Raw genomic sequence first — 26,516 nt, forward strand, 5'->3', positions numbered from 1 at the left:
GAACTATTTAGCGGATTTTCACCTCAAACATACAAATGTTATCAGCATCATACATTATATGATATTAGATAAATATAAACACATTCTATTAATACTTTTTAGCATACATTCTTTTACACGACATTCTTTATTTTATCTAACATGCTTCGCTATTGCTAAATTTGAGTATACATATATTAATTAAATAAATACAATTAAAGTTTTCCGTACCGCTCAACACTATGGATGCCAGTTCTTTTCTTAAAGTTATCAAACCATCCTCTACTCGCTTTAAATCCTTCTTCATGTTCTGTCGACAGACACAGAATCATTTGTTAGCTACCTCTCGTTTATCCACACCAAAATCAGCTTTTCTACAGTGAGAGTACGCAATACATTGCTCGTTTATCAAGTCAAATTTTGCATATCGTATTACGAAACATTTGTAAATCAAGTTACTCGCAATCCGAGGTTCTTCTATACCAATATTTCTTCATAAATTCACGAGCCACCCCTGACTTATCCACCTGTACCGCCCGCTCCATGATTTAATTTACGATTCCATTAACTGTACATAAAAACGTTGCGAATGCCAAACTTTTTAATTGATTCTAATAAGTTACGTCGGCTGTAATTGCACGTGGGCGTTCGTAAAATCGAAAATTACCATATCGGCTCTTTCACACGACCGCTCTGTTACCTCAAAAATTGAGAGCCTTAGCACCTGGTGCCAGGCACGGTGTAAAGGTGGCACTTTCGGTATTTCTCACCCCGACCAAAAATCACTCAAGTGTGCCATTTAAAGGGCTATCAATCGATTACCAAACGATTTGGTACTACGCAGAATCGCTGAACTTTCCAATGCGCTGTCTACTCGCATTGGCTTGGATTTAGTACAACAGTTAAGATTTTAATTGTTCTCTCTAGACGTGTAACGGCTTTAATTCGATTGTTCTGTGGTGAGTATAAGAAATTAGCTACTATAATATTATATATATACATATGAGATAATGTAATTAAAATTAAAAAATAATTAACTAATATTCTGATGATATGCTAAACAATATGCAATCCTATGAAATATGGTAGCTTTTACAGATATGTATAAATGTAGTATATATAATACTTACCAGAATAACTTTTCTGTAAAAAAAATGTGATTATTTCACTCCAAAAAAATATAAGCGATGGCTTCGTTTTGTATTAGTAACGATTTTCATAACGAAAATATGTTCACTGGTTAATTGGTTTATACATAAATCAAAGGTCAAAGTATACATACTTGGGGTACTTTGAAGTACGCCATTTATAAGTATGCTTATTATTTTATAGTTATTTTTTTTTATGTTTAACACTGTATAAGATTTTTGGCACAAAGAGCAAGTAACTTTATTTTAAAATGCGAAGGACTGATTTAGCAATTTCTGGTGATAATCTTAATTAGGATATATATATATATATATATATATATATATTTTAGTGCATTTAGGGTTAAGTACCACACTAGACGATCCCATCGCAAATATGCCGCCCCCAAGCAAGTGCCGCCCGGCCCGCCCCTTACGCCCCATCATAGCTACGCCACTGGTGGTTATAATTAAAGGGACAGTGTTCTTTAATTGTTGGTATTTGAAGGGTAATATTAAGTATAAAAATGTGTATTATATATTATTTTAAAATATTTATTTTGAATGACTTGCAATTTAGAAAAAATAGTGTTACTGGTATAATTAAGTGTTTATAGATTCAAATTTTCTTTTTTATAATTAGCGTACTCTTTCTATTAAATATCAGCCTAAGGGTCGCAGTGGCGGCAAGCCCTTTAGAGCGATGTTATAAAACATGTTGATTTAAATCAAGCTTTTTACGTTACAGTCCTGTTCATTTTGAAGAGGTGGTGGCAGTGTTTGTCTACGTTTTGTGAACATAGCTGCTTCTGTTTTAATTCGATTCATTTTAATTTTCCACCTTTAAAAATATTTATTTAGGATTCTTAAATTTTTTCATAGCTTAATCGCGATTGGTTTAAACCCGTAAGCACTTATTAAAATATATGCATGCATCATACATATATCGTTCTTATACAAGATAAAGGGAAACGGCCCGAGAAAATTTCCGTCAGGAGCTCCAACTGGAATTTTACGCGGTATCGAGTGTTCATTATTTTGTGAAACAACATAAGTTCTATTTCTTAGGTATAAGTGTATTAAGCGTAGCAGATTAGATCAGTAGTTTTGTATATGTATAGCTTATGAATAAAGCTGTCATGCCATACTGTGTCGAAAGCCTTTTCTATATCTAACATTAAAATACGCGTACTCTTTTTCATATTAATATTAGCGCATATATGTTTCGTCACACTATTAAGTTGATGTATTGTCATGTGATTTTCGCGGTAGGCAAACTGTTTAGAGATAATTTCAGATGCATGAGGATTATTTTTTCAAATATTGTATAAAATCTACATACAAAGATATGACGATAAAATATGTATATACATACAATAGTAATTATTAAAAGGATAAAAAAGTTTTCTTTCTTCTGGTTTAGTCTCACAATACCGCGCTTCACATTCTCATAAAAATTGATACTACATATTGTTCTAATTGCTTTTAATTATTAAGTTTGTAGCGTATAATTAAAATCTATTATATTGCCATAATTCAGTAGAACCTTTTATAATAATGAAAATAATTGCAAAATTTTATTTTATCTACCACAATATATTATATTAATCACATACATATTGCAATTATTGCATTGTTTTAATTCGCTTCATATTCGATGGAAACTATTGTTAATTTTCGGTTAGTTAAAACATACATACATTCCTAGTTCATTAAATTGTAATGGCTTTCTCATCACGCGATTGTTCCAAGACAGCAGTAATGGTATAATAATGCCTTAATTATTTTTTCCCAACGTAATGTAGTTATTTTGCATTGAATCATGTGCCATTCATTACATTTTTGCATGTCTGACATAAACAGCGGTAACCTTTCGTTAGGCAAACTTTACATAATCAGGTTTATTGGTTTGACTTTTACGGAGCGATTTGCTGACTTTATGTATCATATTCTGGAATGGTATCGTCGAACAGGTCTAGCCGGTCTGGAACAATGGGAAAAGAAACAATGCGCTTTGCTATGTGGCGTTTGCAATTCTTTCGCGCATTGTGACGTATGTGGCAAGGTTAAAACGACTGTACTACGTAATAGATGGAAAATGTACATAAACTATAAAAAAGTCATGTACTAAATCATTTAATAAGTCACAATTAACAATGATTATAGTTCATGCGAGTACTTAAAGTAGCAGTTTAACATAATACTGAACTTTCTACGTAACAGTATTTTGTTTAGTATGTAATTTATCATAATTTAAAAGGCACGTTTAGCTCTTAAACCGATGGTAAAGTTCCCCAGCCGTATTATAGTTAATCCAAAAGCGACCGGGGCTTCTTTAGCCTCGGCGAAGTTTACTAATTTGATTATATAATTTACTTTCAAGTTTAACCGCGGTTCAAATATATTATTAACCGGGTAGAACGTATAGTCGGCTTTCTTGTTGTTGTTTAAGATTAAAACAATGAGATTTTTTCACCTATTGTTTCTCAAACTTTATTCTAATGCTAATCTACTAATTAACTGCCGCTTGTTTTTAAAACTGACGGTATTATAATATAATTATATTTTATAAAGCTAAATATTTAAAAAAAATCATCACGTAAAAAATGTACCATATCTTAATATATTGTAATAATAGTCAGAAGAGATTCTGAGATAACAGACCGTCTTCTTCAATAGCCTAAATAAATATGAACAACACATAACTAAGCCAGAACATTGTTTATTCAATGATCATAGTTTAAAATTATATCTTAAGTTATGCTTTAAAGAATTATTTAGTAATTGACTTTGTACAGCAAATTGTATAATTATTTAGATAATCGCTTACTAGCATTGAATATATTTACAATATTTTATCGATTTTATAGGAAGACCTATATTATAACATTAATTATCTATTAGTTATATAGTTTAAATTGATAATATAAATAAATGGATATTCTGTTTATAGAATATTTATGTGCTTCAATGAGTTTTATTATAATTATATTAAGTAACATTTTTATTTATCAACTTTAACGATATTTTGACGATATAGCGATTCTTTACTATTTTTATTTCTAAATAATAGTCTATTTTTTAGTAACGTTGTATTTTTTTTAAGTTTCAACAAATTTTCTTAATTGGTTTTTGATTTAAAAAAATAATTAATGACACTTCATTTTAGATAAAAAAATTCTAATAAATATATTGATTAGATTTGGAGTCAATTTTTATGGAATATTTTATATATATATATATATATATACAATTATTATATAATAGATATGTATATAACATATAATATTATTTTTGTGGACTAAATTATTTTTATATATGAAAATTTATACCCAAAATAACTATAGATGAAACATATTTGATTCATGTTTATTTGATAAGATTTATCTTAATAACTAGATACTAGTATTCGAATATTGTTTCGACTTCGAACTGATTTTTAAGGTATAAGTATTTTTTATATGAAAATTTATAACTTGAATGGCACTTTTTTCACTATTGTACGATAAAAGTAGAAAATTAAAATATTGATTAAACATATGTTTTGATGACACTAAAAATTCTATAATTATTCTACAGAAAATATTAAAGAACAGTAACATTTCATAAATTTATTTAAAATAGTAAATATCATAACATTAGAGAAAATAATAATTAAACAATATATAGCTTAAATTTATTTTACCCAATAAAGTAAAAAATATAAAAAAAATAATAAAATTACGTAAAGGTACATAAAATATTCGGTAAAATATATTTAGATATGATAAAAGAAATAAAAATCCTAGCGAATTACCTTATTTTTAAAATATGCAAAACAATATTTTTTAATTTTTTTTTACGGAAAAGCGCTTTTTTTAAGTCACATATTTATAAAAAGTAAATCATTATTAACTTGTTAATTACATACATGAAGCAAACCGTATTCCGATAATTCATTCAAATATTCTTAAGCAATTGTGTTGTGTATTAATCACTTAGGATTGATTCCACCTTTATTTATGACTTAAACCCGCGGCCCGCGGCCCGCGGGCCGCATGCGGGCCCGCCTTGAACATTTTTCCGACCCGCGAGATTCATCACACTTTCACAAAATATATTTATTTTATAATTGCCAATACATTATAGACAAATTTTCACTCCAAAAAATGTCTATAGTGTATCTAAATCTAATATGGGGATATATACTTTTATATACTATAATATATTTTTATGCATTTCCAAAGTGGCCCGCAAGATCATTTGGGTTGGCCACCCCTGATTTATGACCTTGATATATTAATGAAAAAAAACAGTATGTTTTTCACGTTAATGTTGATGAGAGATTTGTTGAATTCTAATCATAAAAAGTAGCATCTGTTTTTTTATATGTTTGACGTGCCGACACACACTATTTAACATTTAATAATTAAAAATTAAAAATAGGTACTTCCATTTTTTGTTTTATTTTATTAAGAAGCATTCTAGTTTGGTAAAAAATCGAAATAAAAGGCTAAGTAGTTTTTAGGTTCTAAACAGTTTGGTAACAATTTTTTTCGTACATTTCAAAAAGAACTACTGGAATATTGCTTTCATATTATTTCTGAATAATAATTTTCCTATTTATTATCCTGATCCTTGAATTTGAAAGAATCAGTATCTGTATTTATATATACATATATTTAACGTTAACAGAATTACCGATTAAAGACATATAATTGAACTTATAAATCACTATCGCTTCTGTTTTAAAAAAATGTAAGTGTAGCTTAAGCTATAAATAATTTGTACAAATTCAAAATTTAATATTATTTTAATTAAGAATATAAACCTATAACATATAGCTAAAGACACCGCTTAAAAGTTGGTCTTTCCCTATTAACATATTTTTCTTTATAAAAATACAGTTCTCATGTTTTTTTCTTTGTCTTCCATATATGTTATTAGAAAATTGTATATGCAAATCTAAATCCATACATACACTCATGAGATACTCGTTTATTTTATAAACAACCTATCAACTAGTTCAACGTACTCTCATATTCAAACAGCACTCGTCCAAATAAAAAAAAAGTTTTCACTTTCCCACTAGCCCGGGGTCACATCCAAACACGAGCAATTCGTAAACGAATCGGAAACGTACACTTTTCCTCTTATTCTTCGCTTTCTATCGATTACTGTAACAGTTCAATTTGCATACGATTACGCGAAGATTCGAGTTTTTTTACCGCCTATCTCTTTTTTGAATGGACAGCTTAGCTAAAATATATGGCTGAGAGATCTCCCTGATGCGATGAATTGATGACATGACGGCATGTCATGAAGGATACCATTACGAGTAATGGAAGCATAATGGGCGATTATTTCAATTTAATCGCGGCTGGTTAACGCTCCATTTCCCAAAAGAGTTGCTGATGGATTGAGTCGGGCTACGATGTTTAAGAGTTTGTTAAACGTTTTTGTTTTGTAATATACTAGCGTAATATTATGTCGATTATATTATTAAATTTCATTGTTATATGATACAATACTTCAATTAACTATTGCTCTGAAGAGATAAATACATATTTGATTAATGCAGATTTTAGAAGTATTAAATGGTAGTTAAAATCTATTTTAAACCCTGTGTATTAAAATAATAAACATCCAAATCCGAATAGAATTTAATACAAATTTGGTGTAATAAACAATATTTTTTAATGGTTTTAAAGTTGGCTAAGTTTATTTATTAATTATTAGTATTTTTGCTCATAGATGTCTACATACTATATATATATAAAAAAATGTTTAATAATTAAAATATATTTTGATAGTAAATTTATTTATATTAGTTTATTGCTAATTGTATAATGTTACAACAAAAACAATGGTTAATAATATTATCATTTAGGTCTTAATGTACGAAGCTGTTAATTTATTCCTTAATGGATGTCTTATGAATATTTTTAAATAAACTCAAATCTCTGTTATTAATTCTTTGATCATACACATTTTCTTAAGCCTATCAACCTTTACATTAACTTTATTTATAGTATTGAATATCTCTATTTCTCATTAGAATTCTCTGCTAACATATTATTTTTTAATTTATATAAAATGTTTGTTTTTAATATTTTTAGAACATTTCTCGAACCATCCCTTCCAATCTTTCAATCAAACATCTACAATTAATAAATCAATTTTTATTTAAAACAACTCTCATTGCCCTATTTTGTAAATATTATATTTACAACATCGTCTTTTTTTAATTACACTTTTTTTTAATTATAAATTTTTAATTTTTATCACAGATAATAAAATTATTTTTTACTAATTTAATATTTGATTACATTTTTTTACTTATTTATTATTAAGATAATTTTTAATAGAAAAGTTTTTTTTTTAATATTTATCTACAACTATTTAAATATTATTATCTGTTCATTAATTAAACAACCCTTTCATTTAAAAATTAGAGTCGAGAATAGCCTCTTATATACCATTAGCAACCACTATTATCCTGTAGGCTTCTCATAGTCAACCGGGTTTCCAGTCACGATTCTGCAACTTTAATACACATTGTACGAATTTTACAATGCAGAGGCTGACCTAAATTCTTACTATCGAATATCGCAAAAGCCACCGCTTCTCTCTTCGCTTCAGTGACGTCTGAAGCATTCGGACGAACAAAAATGAAAACCACTGACACACGAAGGACAAGCCTAACTTTATAATTAATATTCTTACATTTATTTTAAATATTTTATTCTTAAACTACCTTTTGTATATTATATTTTATTTATTATTCAGGCTATCTACCACATTGTAAGAACTGCAAAAATATATATTTTACATGTTTCTATATTAATTATTATATCATTAATAATGATCCTAATTTATACCAGGTTCTCACTCTTTGCTTTCTATTTTTTAAATAATTATATATACAAGTCGAGAACTACTGTTTTAAATTGACGATCGTTACAGAACATTCATAATGTTGAAGCCATCTTTTGTGACAGGACACGTTGTTCGCATTCCTTACTAATGTCTTATACGCTCGTGATATACGATCCATTAAAGACTATACAATGTTCCAAACATAAATTATTACACAAACAATTTTTCAGAAGGAGCTTAGCATAACCAAAAAAGTATAATACAAGCCGAGAACTTACTAGTCGAGGGTGGCCTTTAAGCACCCCTTGTTTGTCCAAAAATACCACATTTAAAACACCCTTGCATGAAGGATGAGGGGAAGTTGATGAAGTCCGACGGCTTAGGGTTGTTAGCAATGCGTAGAAGGGCTGGAAGGAATCGCCAAAGGTGTCTTTCGTTTCTCCCAAACGAGACATTTGCAGGGCATTACTCACGCTCTTCCGCTCCGTCTGCATCCCGGAATGTTTTGTGATGCAAATCACAGTTTAGCAGCAGCTCTGACGGAGGTCATTTGTATCGTTCAATTCGAACGGGTCATATGCATAACTTTGAAAAATGTTTTTCAAACACGTCGAGTTCGAACGGTAATGAAAAACACTAGGATGTAATCTGTCTTCTTCAGACAGCTAGCCTATTTCAATTCTGACAAAAGTGGAAAACAAGCTTAACAAAACACTTTAGCACCAAAATATACAATACATATCGTTGGCATGGAATAAGGCAATCACAACACTATTTTTCTTTTTTAAATAAACATTTAAAACTAGTTTAGAAATAATTGGTGGTTTTATAAGGGTCGCGATTTTATTGCTTTTGACGGGAATTTTTGACTTCTGAGAAGTGATAATTGTTTTTGCACCCTCCTATTGACCAAAATTCGGTTTGGATATATTTTGAGCAATATTCTCATATAAGAAGTCTGTAGTAATATTGGCAAGGATAGCTATCATATTTTAAAAGCATATTGTAATATCCATGTACTTCTTCTTTTGCTTATTTCCCCTTGAGAGATGAGTTGGCTTAGTTTTTATTTTGGATTTGACGTAATAAAAGTTTTAAATTTTAATCAGGTTAGGTTTGGGTTACTTGTTATTTATTATACAGATTTACCCCATTGTAACGCATTGGGTTTTACGCCTGTCAGGTTACAATTAGAAATTTGAAAAACTATTGCTGAAACTACTTTAGATAAATCGTATAAAATATTAACAGTGATTTAGAGATTTGGTCTCTCGTGTCATCTTCGTAGTCTTTCTTGGTAATGTTTGTACCATTTATAGACACTTTGTTTTGACATATCGTAATCGTTAAAAGTATTTTTCAACATTTCTACTTCTTCACTGCACTTTATTCAATTTTTAATGCAAATTCTGAATTATATCATTGTCAAAATAAAAAATCGCTGAGCGTGACATAATGCGTTATTAATACCTGTCTTTCAAAAACAAACCACGCATGCAATAAGGGTGAATATGGACTCGTTTACAATGTTTATTAAAAAAATACATGTTTATTTAAAAATATTTTTTTGCCAAGTTGTACTATGTAGGAATACATTAGTACTTAAAAATAATAAATAGGTCACATGTCTCTTCATGAAAACATCCGTAGTACATTTATCCATTTACTAGTTTGACAAACGCTTCATCTCGCGTGTATCGTTCGCAATTTTTCAGTTTGATAAGAAGAATAATAATATGTGCTTAAAGACTTCCCTTTAGCGATCATGGCGTTGTTCAAATGGCGTGACTCGTTCGTTCGGAAATTGGATAATAACGCCGAATTGTGTGGCTGTCGTCCAATTAGTCAGAGTGGTTCCGAATTGAAGCTAACCGATTAAGATATCAAACTGTAAAACGGCAATTAATCGATAGTGAAAGCGACCACGGTTAAAAAAGCAATATAATTAAATATGTTTTAACGACACGCCACTGGACGAAGCGGCTTTCGAGCGCTTTCTTTTTGATTTTATAATTATTTGATTATGAAAGATTAATGACATTAATTTATGAACATATTTTATATTAAGGCAGAATCCAGTATAATTAAAATTCTTAAGAAAACCGTACTATGTACATGGGAATACATATTTATTCACGTCAAAAACATTCATCCTAAATAATTAAAATATCAATTAATAAAGACCTTTTTAATTAAAATGGTAATATAATAGTTTAATATAATCTGTTTTTTTGAATTAAAATTGTATTTATGCTTAACATTTTTCTCATCCTAGATAATATATCTATTTTTATACTAATTTTTTTGATTATATTTATAATTACAATGTTCCTTAAAATTTCCTTTTTGATCTAAAATTACTTCTAAATATTTTATATTATCAACTATTTATATAATAGAGTTATCTATAAATATTTTTATATTATTAAGTAACATATCTCTATAATTAATAAGCATACATTAAGTTTTATTTTCATTTAGTTTAGGTACATTATTTTTTAATCAGCTTTCTATTATACTTGATTCGTATTTTAAGCTATCTGCAACTACTTTAACATTATCACCTATGCAATAAATTAAAGTTTCGTCTGCAAACATATGTATTTTACATTTTTTATATTAATAATAAATAACAATGGTACTAATTTGGACCCCTGTGGTACACATATTATTTTCTCTTTGGAATAAATTTGAACTTTTTGCTTTCCTTTTTTTTAAAAATAATTATCACAATTTCATTTTAACCTTTCTAACGCCGAAAACTATTAGTACGGCCGTACACTACATGCCGGAAATTTTCTAGCAAAACAAAATCTAGTAAAATTAAATGATATATTATTACGATATATAAAATAAATATACAATATGGGATTTTTACTGTCATTTAACCTGAAAAAACACAATATTTTTTTCTCTCCTAAGCCACATTACAAAATATAAAAATAAAATAATTAAAAAATATTGTAAAATAGATATGTATAAAAAAAGTACAAATTCATTTAATACAAATGTATAAAAACAATTGTCATGGTTGTCACATAGCTATTAAAAATAAAAATAAAATTTCGTAAAAAAATATTTACATATTTAAAAAATAGTAAAATACAAAATAACGTCAAATACATGCCAAGCGTGAGTTGCAACTGTAATTATTTATTCTGTTAGTTGTTTTTTTATTATCTTAAAAGATGTCACTATGTTTTAAAACACTTTACGTCACACAAAACCTTTGATAATAGCTACTAAAATAAGTACAAAGTGAAGCTTATTTTTATGTGCATTAATCTCTAATTACTGTGCATTAATCATTATCCCATTTACAGATTCGTGTTTCCCATGTGAAATTAATTTATTTAGTTGCTATAAATGGTTTACAAATTCGCAACATAAAACCAAACACTCAAAGTTTTGGTTATCAAGTAAACCTCTTTCGATTTTATTTTATAGCTTTTTTGGGCGTCGCCAATCATTTTTGTTACATTTGTGTTGTTTACTACTGTCCTAAATAAAGACCCAGTGCTCTTTCCAAACCACTACCGTAAGTTCTTTAGTTAAGAAGTTCTTCCTAGATCTCTTTTTTCGTGTATCTTGCCTTGAATGATAATGAGTTTACTTGTATTGTACAATTTTCACTTTTTCATCTTTATATTTACATTTCTTTCTTTCTTTCAGAAATCTGATCTCCTTCTCTGTGGACATATATTTTTCCCTGCGTATAGATGTACAGAAAAAATGTAAAACACTACCATTCTCATTCTCAAAAGAAAACTAAAATCGAACCCGTAAAGAACATTTTTCAACCGTGTCAAAGTTGTCATGGCTTTCTCGATCACATATTTTATCTCTAGTGGGTGGCTCTACTCTTCATCTGGAGCACCGGTTTTCGACCATTCAATACCATTTTTTATAAAAGATTCGATTTCCCAGGCACGATATACCAGGGATTCAGATCAATAGTCAGAAACTTATACTACAAGTTTAATAATAATAAACTTTATCTTTTACTTCTATATAATATAAATCTTATTTTCATTTGGCTGATAAATTGTATTTTTTTTCATTATCAAGATTTTTCATATTAAAATTTATAAATACTTTGCATCGTTTTTTATTACTTTATTTATTTTAATACATTCAAATTTTAAGTACTATTTATAAACCGCTTTATTCATAAATAAAAACGATTATTTTATTCATAAATAAAGCCATAAACTGGTGAATGTTTTCTTCAGGCAGTAAAAATATTCTTAAAGCAATATAATATTTTCTAATAAAAATCGTTGTTATTTGAGGTTACATTTTAAGATGGGCTAGATTAATTATCTAAAATTAAAAGCAAAACCATTTCAACATTTACTTATTTTTATAACATACGGAAAATACTAATACAAATAAATATAGCCCAAGCCCATTATATAAATAGAAATGAGCAAACCAGAATATACAAAAAACATTTATCTATGCAGCTTGATTTTTTTTATAAACCGATTTTAAAAATATAATTTAAAAAGTATGGTAAAAACAATGGCTTTTTGGATTTTATTTTGGTTATAGATTTAGGTAATAAAAATATATAAAATGATTAATATACATACCAATGACCGAAAATGGTGTGCAAAATTACAATATACTTGTATGATTTGGTGCATTGTTTTAAAAATATATTATATATTGTTCCATTTTAAAAAATTAATAATTCTTTTGGAAAAAGTATTTTAGTAGAACCAACTTCTAGTTTTAAGAAGCGTGCTTGACACCACTGTTTCAAGGAATCGTTTCGCAAATCTTAGAGTTCATATTGTAATTCAGAGAAAAGACTAATGACTTCTTATTCTGTCAGCTTCATTCAGTCTATAGTCATTTTTCATAGAATTAGAGAAAGCCAGTTATCACATCTTTTAAATTGTAACTTCACCTTCAAATATATCTAACACTGCAGAGTTTCTCAAACATGGCAATGTTTATAGGTGCATTTCTTGAATGATATACAAAGCCGATTTCACTGACATTAGTCCAATCCTAATCGTTTCCAGATTTCTAAATCCCAAAGTTAATGCTTACTCGACTATCTTAATATTATTTAAAAGGTTTTATTTTAAATAAAGCAAAACAGTTTTTAAAAATAAATTACATAAACATTTAATATTTATTTACAGAAAATAAAATCAGATTTGGTTCATTCAATACAAACATTTTGTAACCCTAAAACGAACTCTTCTTTTGATCATACCGCACGAATGTAAATGGTAAATCTATAGTAATTATTACATAAATTAATTAAATATATTAAAAAATATGTTATCATAATAATTTCATCAATAATTAAGGAGATACACTAATTGTTAATGTAAACATATTAAAATATATGCTTAATTGGATTGATATTTTATATTTTAGGTTTGCAAAAAATAGAGATTGTGCAAAGTCAGTTGTCATATATTTTTATATGAAAAGCACTTAATTGTTTTATTACATAGTATAAATTCATAAAAGTGTTATTTTTATGAACAAACAATAACTCCAAAGTAGCAACTTCGTTGTATTTCTTTTATCAGATGTTTCTTTATTTTTGTGATCTTACTCCTATAAACAATCAATTTTCAAAGGCAACAAATTAAATGGTCAGAATAAAAATTAAATCTTGGTCAGAATTTTATTATGCTGACCATCTGTCAACATAAAATTGATTTTGAGGTTAAAATACAGATCATATAATATAAATTCTGGCTTTTCTTTATAAGTACTGACCAATGAACTGTAATAATGGCATTTAATATAAATTTTACCCAATTAATATGAATTCTAACTATTTAATATTTATTCATGAAATATAAGTTTTGACCACAAACGTATTCAGATTTTCACCCAAAAAACAGGCCATTTTTAACATAGAGTTTTAAACAAATCGACGACAAAAAGTACATTATTAAAACAGTGCAAATACACAAGATTATTTTTATTATCAAATAAGTTGGTACAAAATCTATAGACTACTTGACAAAATAATTTATGATGTGATGATTAAATAATATATTCGAGATTCACTGTTTCTTTATTTGTATTTGAATTATTTAAGATTATTTTAGACATAACTTTACTATTAAATTTAGAATTCCGGCTGCGAAATAAAATACGTTTAAAGAGAGTGCCCGCCATTTTGAAATTCAATTTTTCCGCTTCGCGCGCTTTGACTCCACACACTGGGGTTGTTCTAATTGTGCTCGTTACATCGGGTGTGCATTTTTAATTGACAGAGCTGCCGCTGCGTTTAGCCGCTTTATTAGCGCACCGCGCCCGTGGTCGGTTTACACTATTGATATTCACTGTTTACGCTCTCGCCGCCTGTTTCGCAAATGCAAACAGATAACGCCGTGTACAAACAAGAGACGAAATCGCGCGTGTCGTCGACCGTGTATTTACAGTTTAGTAATTCACACCCAAACGCAGTTCGGCCCCGGGCTTCGAATAATCCGGTCGGCGGCGGCCTAGCCCGAAAAAATGGTAATGATAATATGTATAAAAAATATACATCTCAATTCAGATTTATTAATCTGACGTCAAAAATCCCCGCCCCCCAATATAAAATGCTTATTAATTAACGATAAAGCAAAATATACAGTGCCTCTTTATTTTTTGGTATATCCATCACCTCTTTAAGCCACACATCTTATTTATCAATCAATTTAAATCAAAATGTCCGCTGGGGTTATGTAATTATTATTTTTTTATATTCCGCATTTCACGTATCACAATAGCTAGTATAAAATTTATATTAATAAAAATTACAGCAAATATTGAATTAGTCTTTCACAATTTAAAACGTATTAAAAACCCATCAATGGTAGATTCATCATATTTTTTTTCTTGAATAGAATATAAAAATGATGGGAAGGGGAGATTTATTTTCAAACGGAAGTTTTTACGTATTGTGTAAGACGCCACGGGCGTCGCAATACCCCGGGTCATACGTGAGATAATACGCCGACATTTGGAGATGCGCCAGAAGAAAATCCGCATCCGTTTTTCTTTCGCACGTTTCGCTTATTAAACTGATACTCGATCTTTCCTCATATTTTTTATATACATATATATTTTTATCCAATTAGAATGGTTTCTTTGACATTTTTGGTTTAAATAATTTAAAGGGGGAATTAAATGGCCGTCATATTTGAGATTTTAGTCCAAATTTATAGCGTGTTTGCCTCGTTTAAGTTGCATAATGACCGTTTGGTCGCGCTTAGACAATCAGGATGATGTCACCGGGGATATCTCCGAGCCGATGATGACCTAATGACAACGTGGGCGGAGTGGGGGCTCATCTGCTCGTCATCTATCTGTTCTTCCGCCGAAGATGTCGGAAGTCACCAAATTGATCCGGGCGTAACGCTTCGCTTACTTTGATGACAAAAATTACACTGCGCTTACATTTTATATTTATAAATATAATATGCGTTGTGTAACATAGTCGCTAGATATTTAGCACTTAGTGGCTAAATGTTATTTTTGTGCATTGCAGTGTGGCCAACTGTCAATGTGACAGATTAAATCTATTTCTCTTTTATGATTCACTTTATTATATTGTAAAATATTTTTGCACTATTTTGCCGCATAAATAAAATAGCACGCTAATTACAATTTTACTCATTATAATTAAAAATCTATTATAAAAAAAAAATGAAAATTCGAATAAAACTGGTGATGCAACTATAATGAGCGTGTAATTTTAAGTTTAAATCAAGTTATCTTATTTTTGTGGCAAACATGGTGTTGTTCAGTAGTTTTATTTTACTATTGCTATTCTAAAGACTACATTAACGTATCATCAAGTTCAATTATAAATTCTATTGAATTGTAACTGTAAACTATTAACAGCTGTTGTTGGATATGAATGTTATTTCCTCGTTGAACTAAGCATTCATAAGTTACAATAAGAGTGTTATATACGCTTGAAGCTGACATTAGGTCTTCATGTCGTATGCAAATTCAACCTTTTCATTCTCATTTGCGACCGGCTAGCTACATACACGCCATGCAGAAGTAGCACGTATACCCAGCCTGGGAAAACGATTTCCGAGCTAAACTTTGCCGAGCACATTAAGATGTCTCGTCAAAGTTTTCGGAACTATTCGACCTTGTTATTATTATCTCACCGGGTTATTGTCTCACGATTGACACACACAATGGCGCTATTTCAGTCAAAGTCTTCGCCAAGTCACGCGTGCTTCCTGCGTAGTCGTTCTCATACAATTATACACAATTATAATATTGTAATATAAAAATTCCAGTCTTTCTCCATTGTTCGGGAGCGTAGACGGATATATTTATCAATTAACTGTCAATAGGTCTTCATGCTTGATGTAAAGGTAGTACGCTAAAAAAAAATTTCTTCATAAATGTTATCCCCTTCAAAGTAGCGCCCCGGACATAATACATTTATGCTAGCGTTACTTTCAATCCGCAAAACATTTGTGGACTGTATTATTTTAAACATATGTCTTTATTTAGTCATTTTGCCTTTAATTACTCGAAAAATTGTGTCATTTCAATGGTTTTTTTATCGGCTGAAACAGTAAAAAGTCGCAAAGGTGGCTGCGGCATCACGACGCTGTCGCTTTTAGTCAAAAAATCATGAATTAGTTTGATTAAAATTCATATTGTCTTTTTTGGTTTATCACACGCAAATGAATAATACTTTATATTAGTGGTTATAATTTGTAGTATACTATACCGTTGTGATCGAAAAAAACGGGAAGAACTATTCAACTTCTCCCCTCGAGAAGTAGTCAGAGATTTTATCTTCTTCTGGCATGAAGCCTTCACCTTCGCGAGAAGATCATTTTATCGGGTTTTAAGAATTAGTGAAACATTTTTATTGTTATTTGAATCACTGATTTCATTTTTTATAATGCTAAACAACAAATAAGCTTATTCCCGCGTCCGTACATCACTATCGCCAGTGGTATAAAAACGAGCATAAAATTCCAGTTCGGCTTGGTCCAAGCACATTGGCCATGATAGTAGTCTTAGTGGGCATGTCCCAAAAACTTATCGTACATTTTTGGTCCTGGATCTTTAATGCGCCTCCATTGAGTTAATTGGACCATTGTAAAGGGTGTTCCAACTTCAGTTTCTGAACTTTTAAAAAAAAAATTTTAAGGATATTTTCAGATTTTTTTTATTAATCGAATATTTGACGTATTTCATTATTTATGGAAAATAATATCAATTAAGTGCCCGCTTCTGGACCTTTTCAGCAGCCGATCTTTACAAAGTGCTTTTCGTACATTTCGGACGGTATCTCGGCTATAACTTGTCGGATGTTGGTTTTTAGGTGCTTTAACGTTTTGGGTTTGTTGGCGTGGACGCGATTCTTAGCGCAACCCTACAAAAAATCCAACGGCGTTAAATCGCATGGTCTTGGTGGCTAGTTGACGTCACCAAAACACAAAAATAATGCGACCTGGGAACTTTTCACGCAAAGCGTCCAAGGTTGCACCCGATGTGTGGCAAGTTGCACCGTCTTGTTTGAACAACATGTCTTTCACATAAATATCTTCGATTTCGTAACAAAAATAATCGGTTATTTCGGTCCGACCTTTATCGTTTTCAAAAAAGTAAGGCCCAATGACGCCGCTTGATCACAATGCGCACCAAACAGTCACTTTTTGGACATGTAATGCTCTCTCGTGAATCACATGAGGATTTTACTTGCCCCGTATGCGGCTAGCTAGCTGTGTTTCTTAAATACTTTTGGATTATGCCATACAATACTTTGGATTATGCTTATATTTTAAAACCCCTATTCAGTCACTGCCAACTATATTCATACGAAGCTTGCTAATGTGTCGCGTGTATCGCAACCATACAAAAAACTTTGGAGAAATACCCGGAAGTAGACTCACAAAAGGCTCAAAGATGAGAAAGGAGGGGTAGGAGGGAGGGTGAGATCGATCCTCATGCCGTTTTTATGTGGCTTGTTGACCTCCCTTCGGTGGCTGCTGAGATCGTTGAGACGGCTCAACGACCCCAGGCTTGTGCGATAAAAAAGGGAAAGAAGAATCCGCTGTATTACATGCGTCGAGATTAATTTTTCAGAGAGAAATTACGCTTTATTACAAAAATACTAAATTCGCTGAGGAAGAATATGAGTTATCTCAAAGTGGTTGGGGTGAACGATTGGGAGGGGAAGCCCTAGTAGGTCGTTAGTGACTCATAGGGGTGGGTATCCATCATCCGGCGGGACAAAAGAGGAATGAGTCATTGTTGTGATGAAATATTCAATGACTTCATATTATACTTGGTCATTCATCTCAAAATTAAAATAAATATAATATTTCTTATATAAATACATATTCACGTTATTTCAAAAGACGGATTAATCATAGTCATGATAGCAATCGGTCGAGCACCGAAATGCCTGGACCGGAGACAGATATGATTCAAATTCATTTTTCGGCAATTTTTCTTGCGGTTTACACTAAATTCTGCATTGTTATACGAGACAGTTATTTTTTACCTAATTGATAATTATTTATAGTAGCCTAAATGAACAGTAATAATCTATGCTTTTACAAACTGTAAATTTAAAAATATTTTTGTTAATAAAATAGAAATCACTACTTTACTGACCAATGTCAGTTTGATTGTGTTTACCCCGTTGTAACGCATTTGACTAACGCCTGTCATGTTACAACGAATGATATAATATAATTAAAAAATATATACAATATCTGAATAAATAGACATATTTAATACAGACAGTTGGAGAACATTCTAATTGAGCATGGATTCTAAATCACACCACGTTTCTCATCAGACGTTTGCGGAAATCAATCAAATATCAATCTATTGTAAATCTAGATTAATACTTTTTTGTCCCACCGTAAAACTGCAAAAAGAGGATTATTCGGAAAATAAAGATACAACGCGAAAATACGTTACGATCCTCAGTTGCAGCAACGTTGTGTTTCGCGTGTGCTTAAAATTACCGAGTAAATTATACTTTTCGTTTATTTAATTAGCTCGTTTATTCTATGCGAAAGGCAAAACTATTGAAATGCACTGCTAACTTGTTCATAACTATGATGAACGATAAAATGGTGTCGTGAATTTACAGCACGAATAAGTGATTCATTGGCATTGATGTACTCGTTAAGAAATAGTAAAATAATATGTTTAATGTACGCACAATGTAAATAAGTTTTTAGTATTGTTCTGAATAAAACGGTTTCTGAAAAATTAGACTCTAGAACTGCGCGCGTTCAGTATCAAAAAAAGAGCAAAAACGAGACTATCAATGCATTCCGCAAAATTCCAAACTAATAATTCAGAGGCTGCGGGTTCTAGCTCAACAGCAGACTCAATTTTTTATTAATAAAAAATACAATATTTTTGAAAACTGGCCCCAGTTGTAAGAATACATATGTGGATTTTATTCTTGTGTTTTAATACTGATTTAGAAGTATTGATTGTGAACTTATTGCCTAGCCCCGTTGATACTGATTTGATCCATTGTAACGCATTGGGTTTACACTCGTCATATTGCAACATATTTAAATTAATTAAAAGGGAGAGGGGTCTAAAAGGCATACATATAAAAATATTATGCTTCATTATTATTTTCTGGATTTAATAATTTTATTACTTTAATAGTTTGTGATATAAATAGATGTAGGTATTACATGTTCTTGCAAATACATATATGTACAATATTTATTCATTAATTGATTCAACTAATTATTTATACAGCAAGCAAATATGTTTATAACATACATATAAAATATAATATAAACATAAACAGAATATGAAATAAATACTTTTATATTATAATTTATTTCTTAATGTACGAAGGCGTTTCCTTATTCCATTGAGGACACCCGCACATTTTATTTTTTTTAGATTATCTTAGAAATATTATTATGCAAATTCGCAATTCCGTACAATATTCCCCTGGCCGTACTCAAACTAGTAAATATAATTTTTTTAATACTATACTTTTTGCCCAATTTTATATTATTTTCAACATCGTCTTATCTAATTTATGAAGCATGTATAATATATTTATATTAAAAGTCCTTGTACACATTAGAAGTTTTATAATTATTGAAAATGTCGCTTCCCCTTTGTTTTGGATTTAATTAAAATTATTATGGTTATATGATGGCAACACTGGATAAAAATGCGCGTTTATCAAATTTGAAAATAACGTGTTTGATTAGCGTGAAATCTGCACAGTCATAGTATGTTTTTTGTATGCTGACGATCTGATAATATTCAAATCCATTAGAGCGATTACTGATTTTGTATTTTCACTAGCTAATTTAATTTTCACTTGGACCTCGAATAAAATATTTTAAAAAGGAAAAACATGCAAACGAATTTTGCATTTTATTTTCTAAATAATTGATGTCCTTAAAATGTAGGTTTTGTGATACTAATGCGGCGTTTTGAATTGTATATGACACATTGGTCATTTGCGTATGAATCAGTAATATGAAATCTTTGTACCATCATTTCACTTATTTAAAATCATAAATTATCCGTAGAAACGTGTATAAAATTTAAAAATAAATAAATGTGTTGACAAGCATCACGCATGTTATTCTATACTTACCGAATTTTAGTTATTCGCCCCGAAACACGATCGTGCATTTCGATCTAGCACAGTTTCAACCCACCTTTGCGAAAACATTTTTAAATAGAGTTGTTAGGGTGTTTTTTGGGATAATATTTAATTTTGAACCGTCCGATAATAAACATATATGTTGTAGTTGTCGAATTTAATATGTAGGTGTATTGCGGATGCATGACCATGATCTGGTAAAAAATTCTTTCGCATACCGAAAAATCGGTACTTGCTAAATAACTTCTGCGCAACGCTCAAAAACCACCAGTTGTTACTCCACACTGCGTTTTCAGAGATGTTCAAACGCAACTAAAGAAATTAAGTTAGATTTGTATTTGAACAGCAAATGAACGTTTCGCGACTGTCAAATTCAACATCTATATATTACATATTTTCATATTCATTTCCATTCCATATAATAAATTCACAAAAGCGTAAACGATGATTAAGCTAACTAGTACCAAAAATCTACCTAGTCATTTTTAAAAACAATGAATAAAAAAGCATTTTTTTTAATAAATACTATTTGGTGGTCAATGATAAATAATTAACAATGGCAACACTGCGCGTCAATCAAATGTGAAAATAATGCGTCTGATTAGCATAAAATCCGCAGAATCGTAATCTAACGATTGTTTTTTGCGTCTTTGGCTGCCGTAGCGATTGGTGCGTCCGATTTGGAAAGCGTCGCTGCCGCGGGGGCGCCACTGGCCGGAGGTACTCGATGTCGGCAAAGTAGGTCGCCGCGTTGCCGACGCGTGCGGGGTGGGGAAGGGCGGAGAGGGGCGACGGCCGGCGGCAGATGCCGGGCGACGTGCAGGGCCGCGCCCGCTGCCCCGAGCGAACGAGCGACGACGCCTAGCGCGCGTTCCGCTTTCCTCCAGGTGAGTCCGCAGCCCGAGCGGCAGCGATTCTGACCTCCGCCGCCGTGGCCGATTCTTCCCGGGGGCGCCGGCCTAACCTGTCACGCGGGAGTGGGGGCAGCTGTCAAACGCCGGCTCCCGTTCCCGACGTCGGCGATTACGCTACCGGCTACGTCGATCGATTTCGTGTTTAGCGTTTCGAAATCGCATCCGAAATCCGAAAACTTTCCGGCCCGGCGCAGTTATGTAAACGTCACCCGTTGAAAAAACCGCTCTTAACGACACGCTTCGCGACCATTATCGGCCGTAGGCCTTAACGGTGCGCATAGCGACCATTATCCGTCGCCGTATATTTAAATCTATTAGTATTCGCTATCGTATCTGAACCAAATATATTGTTATCTAAAAAACTTTTTAGGGGAGAGTGTTATAACTTGGGTAATGTCACTTTTACTATTTCACGTTCACTTAATACAAAAAGAAAGTGAAATCTCTTTCTAAAACTGTTCGAATTCGAAGTTCTTATAATCGTACATAAAGTGTAAGTTAATTAAACGAGTAATAATCGTCCACTGAAAATTGTCAGCTTCTATAGGAAAAGCACTCCACCTATATATATTGTATTCGATCTCCGATATTTGCGCACAATCATTCCTCCGATAACAGGAAAGTACAGATTTTCCTTAGTTATAAAAAATGTGCTACAGTTGGTATCAATATTATCAAGTTGTCGGTATTTTAACAAAGTTCTTCTGTTACTGTAGAACTATTATGTTCTTTAAAACTATATACTTCTAACACTATTTACAAATATGTTCTTATATTAGACAGGAAAAAAATCAAAGTAGTTGGGCTTAAATGTCATCTGGACTGTAAACTATCGATTCGACACTAATCTCGTTAATTTTCGATAATTTGTTTTTCCTGTAAACTTGGACTTAAACAGCTTCTGAAGTGTCGCGATTCATCTTAGCAACCTCGAAAACTATGGCTTGGACACCGATGTCGATTTTTATAAGTCCCTCTCACCCCTAGGGGCCAAGATGTGTTGAACCTCCACAGTATTCGACTTCCGAAGTGTCACTTTTCATCTCAACGACACCGAAAACTATGGATTCGACACCAATATCGGTCATTTTTGAGTTTATTTTTCTCCCTTTCTCACTCCCCCATGCCGATGGGGGGTTGACTTGAACTTTCGGTGTGTCACTTTTCATCTCAGCGACTCCGAAAACTATGGATTCGATACTAATATCGGTTTTTACATGTCACCTCCCACTCCTAAAGGCCTGGGGATCTTGAACACCCCACAGTATTTTTTTTAGCTAGTAAGTCATGTGTGTACCAAGTTTGGTTGAAATTTTTGTAATTATGCCATAGTTATGCCGAAACATACATACATCCACGTATCTATCCATTTTTATATATATATGTATATCAGGCGCGGGCGGTGAGATACTTTCCTTCTCAAAGTGTTAAGTGACGAGAGTGAGTGAGAGATAAGAGCATGTGGTCAGCTAACACGCGAGCAATCGAGAGGGAAAGTATATCACCGCCCGCCCTTGATGTATATAGATAAATAAATATTAAGTAAATCGAAAAGATTTTTTTATAGTGAAAAAAAAATGATTCAATATTTATTCTGAAAGATAATTCCCCATGCTATTTTTAATATTTTGCCACAATTAGGGTAATCTAGATATTTTCTGAGTTTTCTTTTTGAAGTGAATGTTTCATAGACCGTAACGACAGTGCTATGTCAGGAGAATTTGGCAGATGTGGTAAATGTTCCAGATCCAGTTCCTTTGTTTTGTCCTGTGTAATTTTACATTATCGTGTTGTAAGATGCACCTTTGATTATTAAATAGGATTGCTCATTTTTTTTTAATAATTTCGTCTTTAATCTCTCCAATTGATTACAATAAAGTTCGGCTGTGATAGTGTAACTAGGTTTTAATAATTCATAATGAATAATACCCAAAATGTCCCACCAAATACAAAAAAAATATCATTTTTTAATGTCAAAGAAAAGAGCCATTGTATTATTACAATATAAAGGATCTCCAGTAAGAATTCGTCTCAGAAATGGATCAGTTTCATACCTGCTTAGCAATGAAGAACAATTGTCATACATTGATCCAAGGCCGACGGCGATACTATGGGATCCAAATTCCTTATCTATGTTTTTTGCCAAACTCCTTATCTTTTTAAATGATCTTTTACCATTGACTGGGGACAGTCAATCTCTTGTGATAAATTCTGATGGTTTTGCATGGATCTGATCTATCAGTGATTTTAACACTAGATTTACGGGTATAAACCTGTCAATTTGACGGGTTTATACCCGTGACCATATAAAAAATAGTGCTTAATAGTGCTTATATAATTATATATTTGCATTGTTTAAATATAAAAAGTCGTAAAAAAACTCAGAAAAAATAATGTCTGATACAAATCAAATCTAAATCTAGTGTTAACACGTCTTCGTCGATTTTTTATAATCTTCTTTGTTTTGTTTTTCACCGTTTTTGAATCGTTTAAACCATCGGTGGCATTTACGAGTCTGCAAAATACCTCAGTGAGTTTCACAAATGCCCTCAGTAGCTCCCTTGTCTAATAAAAACAAAATACATCGCTACTACTTCTTGATATCTGGCCACGACATTTTTATTATGGGTGAAAATGAAAAAAATTAAGTGAAAACTGAAAGTATGAACATAATAACAATTACGTCATATTTGCTCAATTGCAGATAAAAGAAAACTGATTTCAAAACGAACAAAAAAAAAACATTTTTTTTTTAAATATTGCTGAGTCAAATGTTTCATCATAATATATTTAATGAAGGAAGTACTAAAAAATGTATATATATATATATTATATATATTGTGAGTGGTATTTAATTTTTCTACAGAACTTTCTAGTCCATTAGTACATTTTTTGGAATAACAGACATACATATATCACCGTACTAAATTTTCATTCGTTGATCAATTTCAATGCATTCCACTTCTTCCAAACTCAAAAAAACTAATGGCATTTGACTCACATTGGAAATAAATGACTTTATATTATTTTGGACATAGTATCGTTGATATTACAATATAACATTCTCTCTTATGTGGTCGTTTGAATTTTACGAAATAGATACAATAGCAAATACACTATGTACTCTAAGTTACGATATGCAAGGTCTTATATCTTTATTTAATAATTCGTTTTAGAAAAGTTCGAGCTCGATCGTCATGTACCGCTGCGAAGGGTCTTTTCAGTTTTGACGTAGAGCCCGCGAACCGACTCAAGAATGGCGTCGACCTCCGCTCCCGCGCCCATCCCCTGGTCCAACAAGCAGGAGGACTACGAGCTGCGAGAGGTCATCGGCGTCGGTGCGACGGCCAACGTGCACGGCGCCTTCTGCAAACCCCGAAACGAAAAATGCGCCATCAAGCGCATCAACCTCGAAAAGTGGAACACCTCGATGGACGAACTCCTCAAGGAGATCCAGGCCATGTCGAGCTGCAACCACGAGAACGTCGTCACATATTACACGAGCTTCGTCGTCGGTGAAGAGCTGTGGCTGGTTCTGAAGCTGCTGGAGGGCGGCAGTCTGCTGGATATAATGAAGCATAAGATGCGACTGACCAATTGCAAGCATGGTGTGTTCGACGAAGCGACGATCGCGACCGTTTTAAAAGAAGTATTGAAAGGATTAGAATATTTTCATAGTAACGGACAGATCCATCGCGATATCAAAGCTGGTAATATACTACTCGGCGAGGACGGCACCGTTCAAATTGCCGATTTCGGTGTTTCGGCGTGGTTAGCGACCGGGAGAGACGCTTCTCGTCAGAAAGTGAGGCACACTTTTGTTGGAACGCCTTGTTGGATGGCTCCGGAAGTCATGGAGCAAGATCACGGATACGATTTCAAAGCCGATATTTGGTCTTTCGGCATAACTGCGATCGAAATGGCGACCGGCACGGCTCCTTATCATAAATATCCTCCTATGAAAGTCTTAATGTTGACATTGCAGAACGATCCTCCTACTCTGGACACGGGCGCTGAAGAGAGAGAACAGTATAAAGCTTATGGAAAGACTTTCCGGAAGATGATAGTGAAGTGTCTGCAGAAGGATCCGACTAAGAGGCCGACGGCTAATGAGCTGTTGAAGCATCCGTTTTTTAAAAAAGCTAAAGATAGAAAGTATCTAACTCAGACTCTTTTAGCGATCGGTCCAAGCATGGAGACAAGGGTGCACAAAGCTAGCAAGAGACAACCGGGATCTTCCGGTAAGGTTTACTGCACTGATACGAAGGAATGGGTGTGGAAGGAGGAGGAGGATGAAGGTCATCTGAGTTCGGACGGTGAAGACGCTCCGCCTGATGATCGACCCATGAATCGGCTCGATCACGTCGACTCTTCCGGCAGCGACAATGACACCGATCTCACCGAGACCGAACAGGTTTCCGTCGCCGAAGTCGTCGTAGAGCCGAAACCGCCCGCTGTCGCCGCCGCAGTCGTCGTCGTTCCATCTGGACCGATCAACCTCGTGCTTCGGATTAGGAACAGTCGCAAGGAATTGGACGACATACGATTCGAATTTACGCCTGGCAAGGACTCGGCGCACGGTATAGCCTCCGAATTGGAGATCGCCGGTTTAGTGAACGAAAAGGACGTGGACGTGATATCTAATAATCTAGGGAAACTGATAAGCGATTCGCAGAGTGGTAAATGCGTCGTCTTCCGCCTGGACTCGGCCAACCCCAACGATCATTTCGACAACACAGCACTGATAGGATTCGCACAACTTTCCATCTCGGATTAGTAGTAGTCGGACGCTTTAAAATGATGGGAAAATTAAAAGTTTATATTATATATATATTATGTAATTATATGCTAAATATTTGTAAGCTTTCAAAACTAGAAGCAAATAAATGAAGCAGTACCTGCAGATGCGGCTTAAATGATTTTATATTTTTTTAGGGAATTGTGTAATTTTCCGTAATAATCTTATTTTATTAGTGACATTTATTTCGAGTTAAAATAGATTATTTAATGTCACTT

General features: G+C 32.2%; 1 protein-coding gene across 2 annotated transcripts; it reads left to right on the top strand.

Annotated features, from left to right (window-relative positions):
* Positions 1-14,300: 14,300 nt before the first annotated feature.
* On the top strand, positions 14,301-26,298 carry fray (oxidative stress responsive kinase frayed). 2 transcript variants are annotated; one of them, XM_088186836.1, is made up of 2 exons: positions 14,301-14,465; positions 24,677-26,298. In XM_088186836.1, the coding sequence occupies exon 2, from the start codon at positions 24,757-24,759 to the stop codon at positions 26,275-26,277; it is 1,521 nt and encodes a 506-aa protein (XP_088042962.1). In that variant the 5' UTR covers positions 14,301-14,465; positions 24,677-24,756; the 3' UTR covers positions 26,278-26,298. The 2 variants fall into 2 exon arrangements, with proteins under 2 accessions (XP_088042962.1, XP_088042961.1); XM_088186835.1 differs by lacking the exon at positions 14,301-14,465 and adding an exon at positions 19,817-21,473.
* The last annotated feature ends 218 nt before the right edge of the window (positions 26,299-26,516 follow it).

Source organism: Plectrocnemia conspersa, unplaced genomic scaffold, assembly GCF_051122295.1.
Source record: "Plectrocnemia conspersa isolate PC_06_02 unplaced genomic scaffold, ASM5112229v1 ptg000005l, whole genome shotgun sequence".
NCBI classification, from domain to species: Eukaryota; Metazoa; Arthropoda; class Insecta; order Trichoptera; family Polycentropodidae; genus Plectrocnemia; species Plectrocnemia conspersa.

What these genes read in the sequence shown, in the direction of transcription:
- fray (XM_088186836.1), top strand. Translation starts at nt 24,757, where the DNA reads ATGGCGTCGACCTCCGCTCCCGCGCCCATCCCCTGGTCCAACAAGCAG.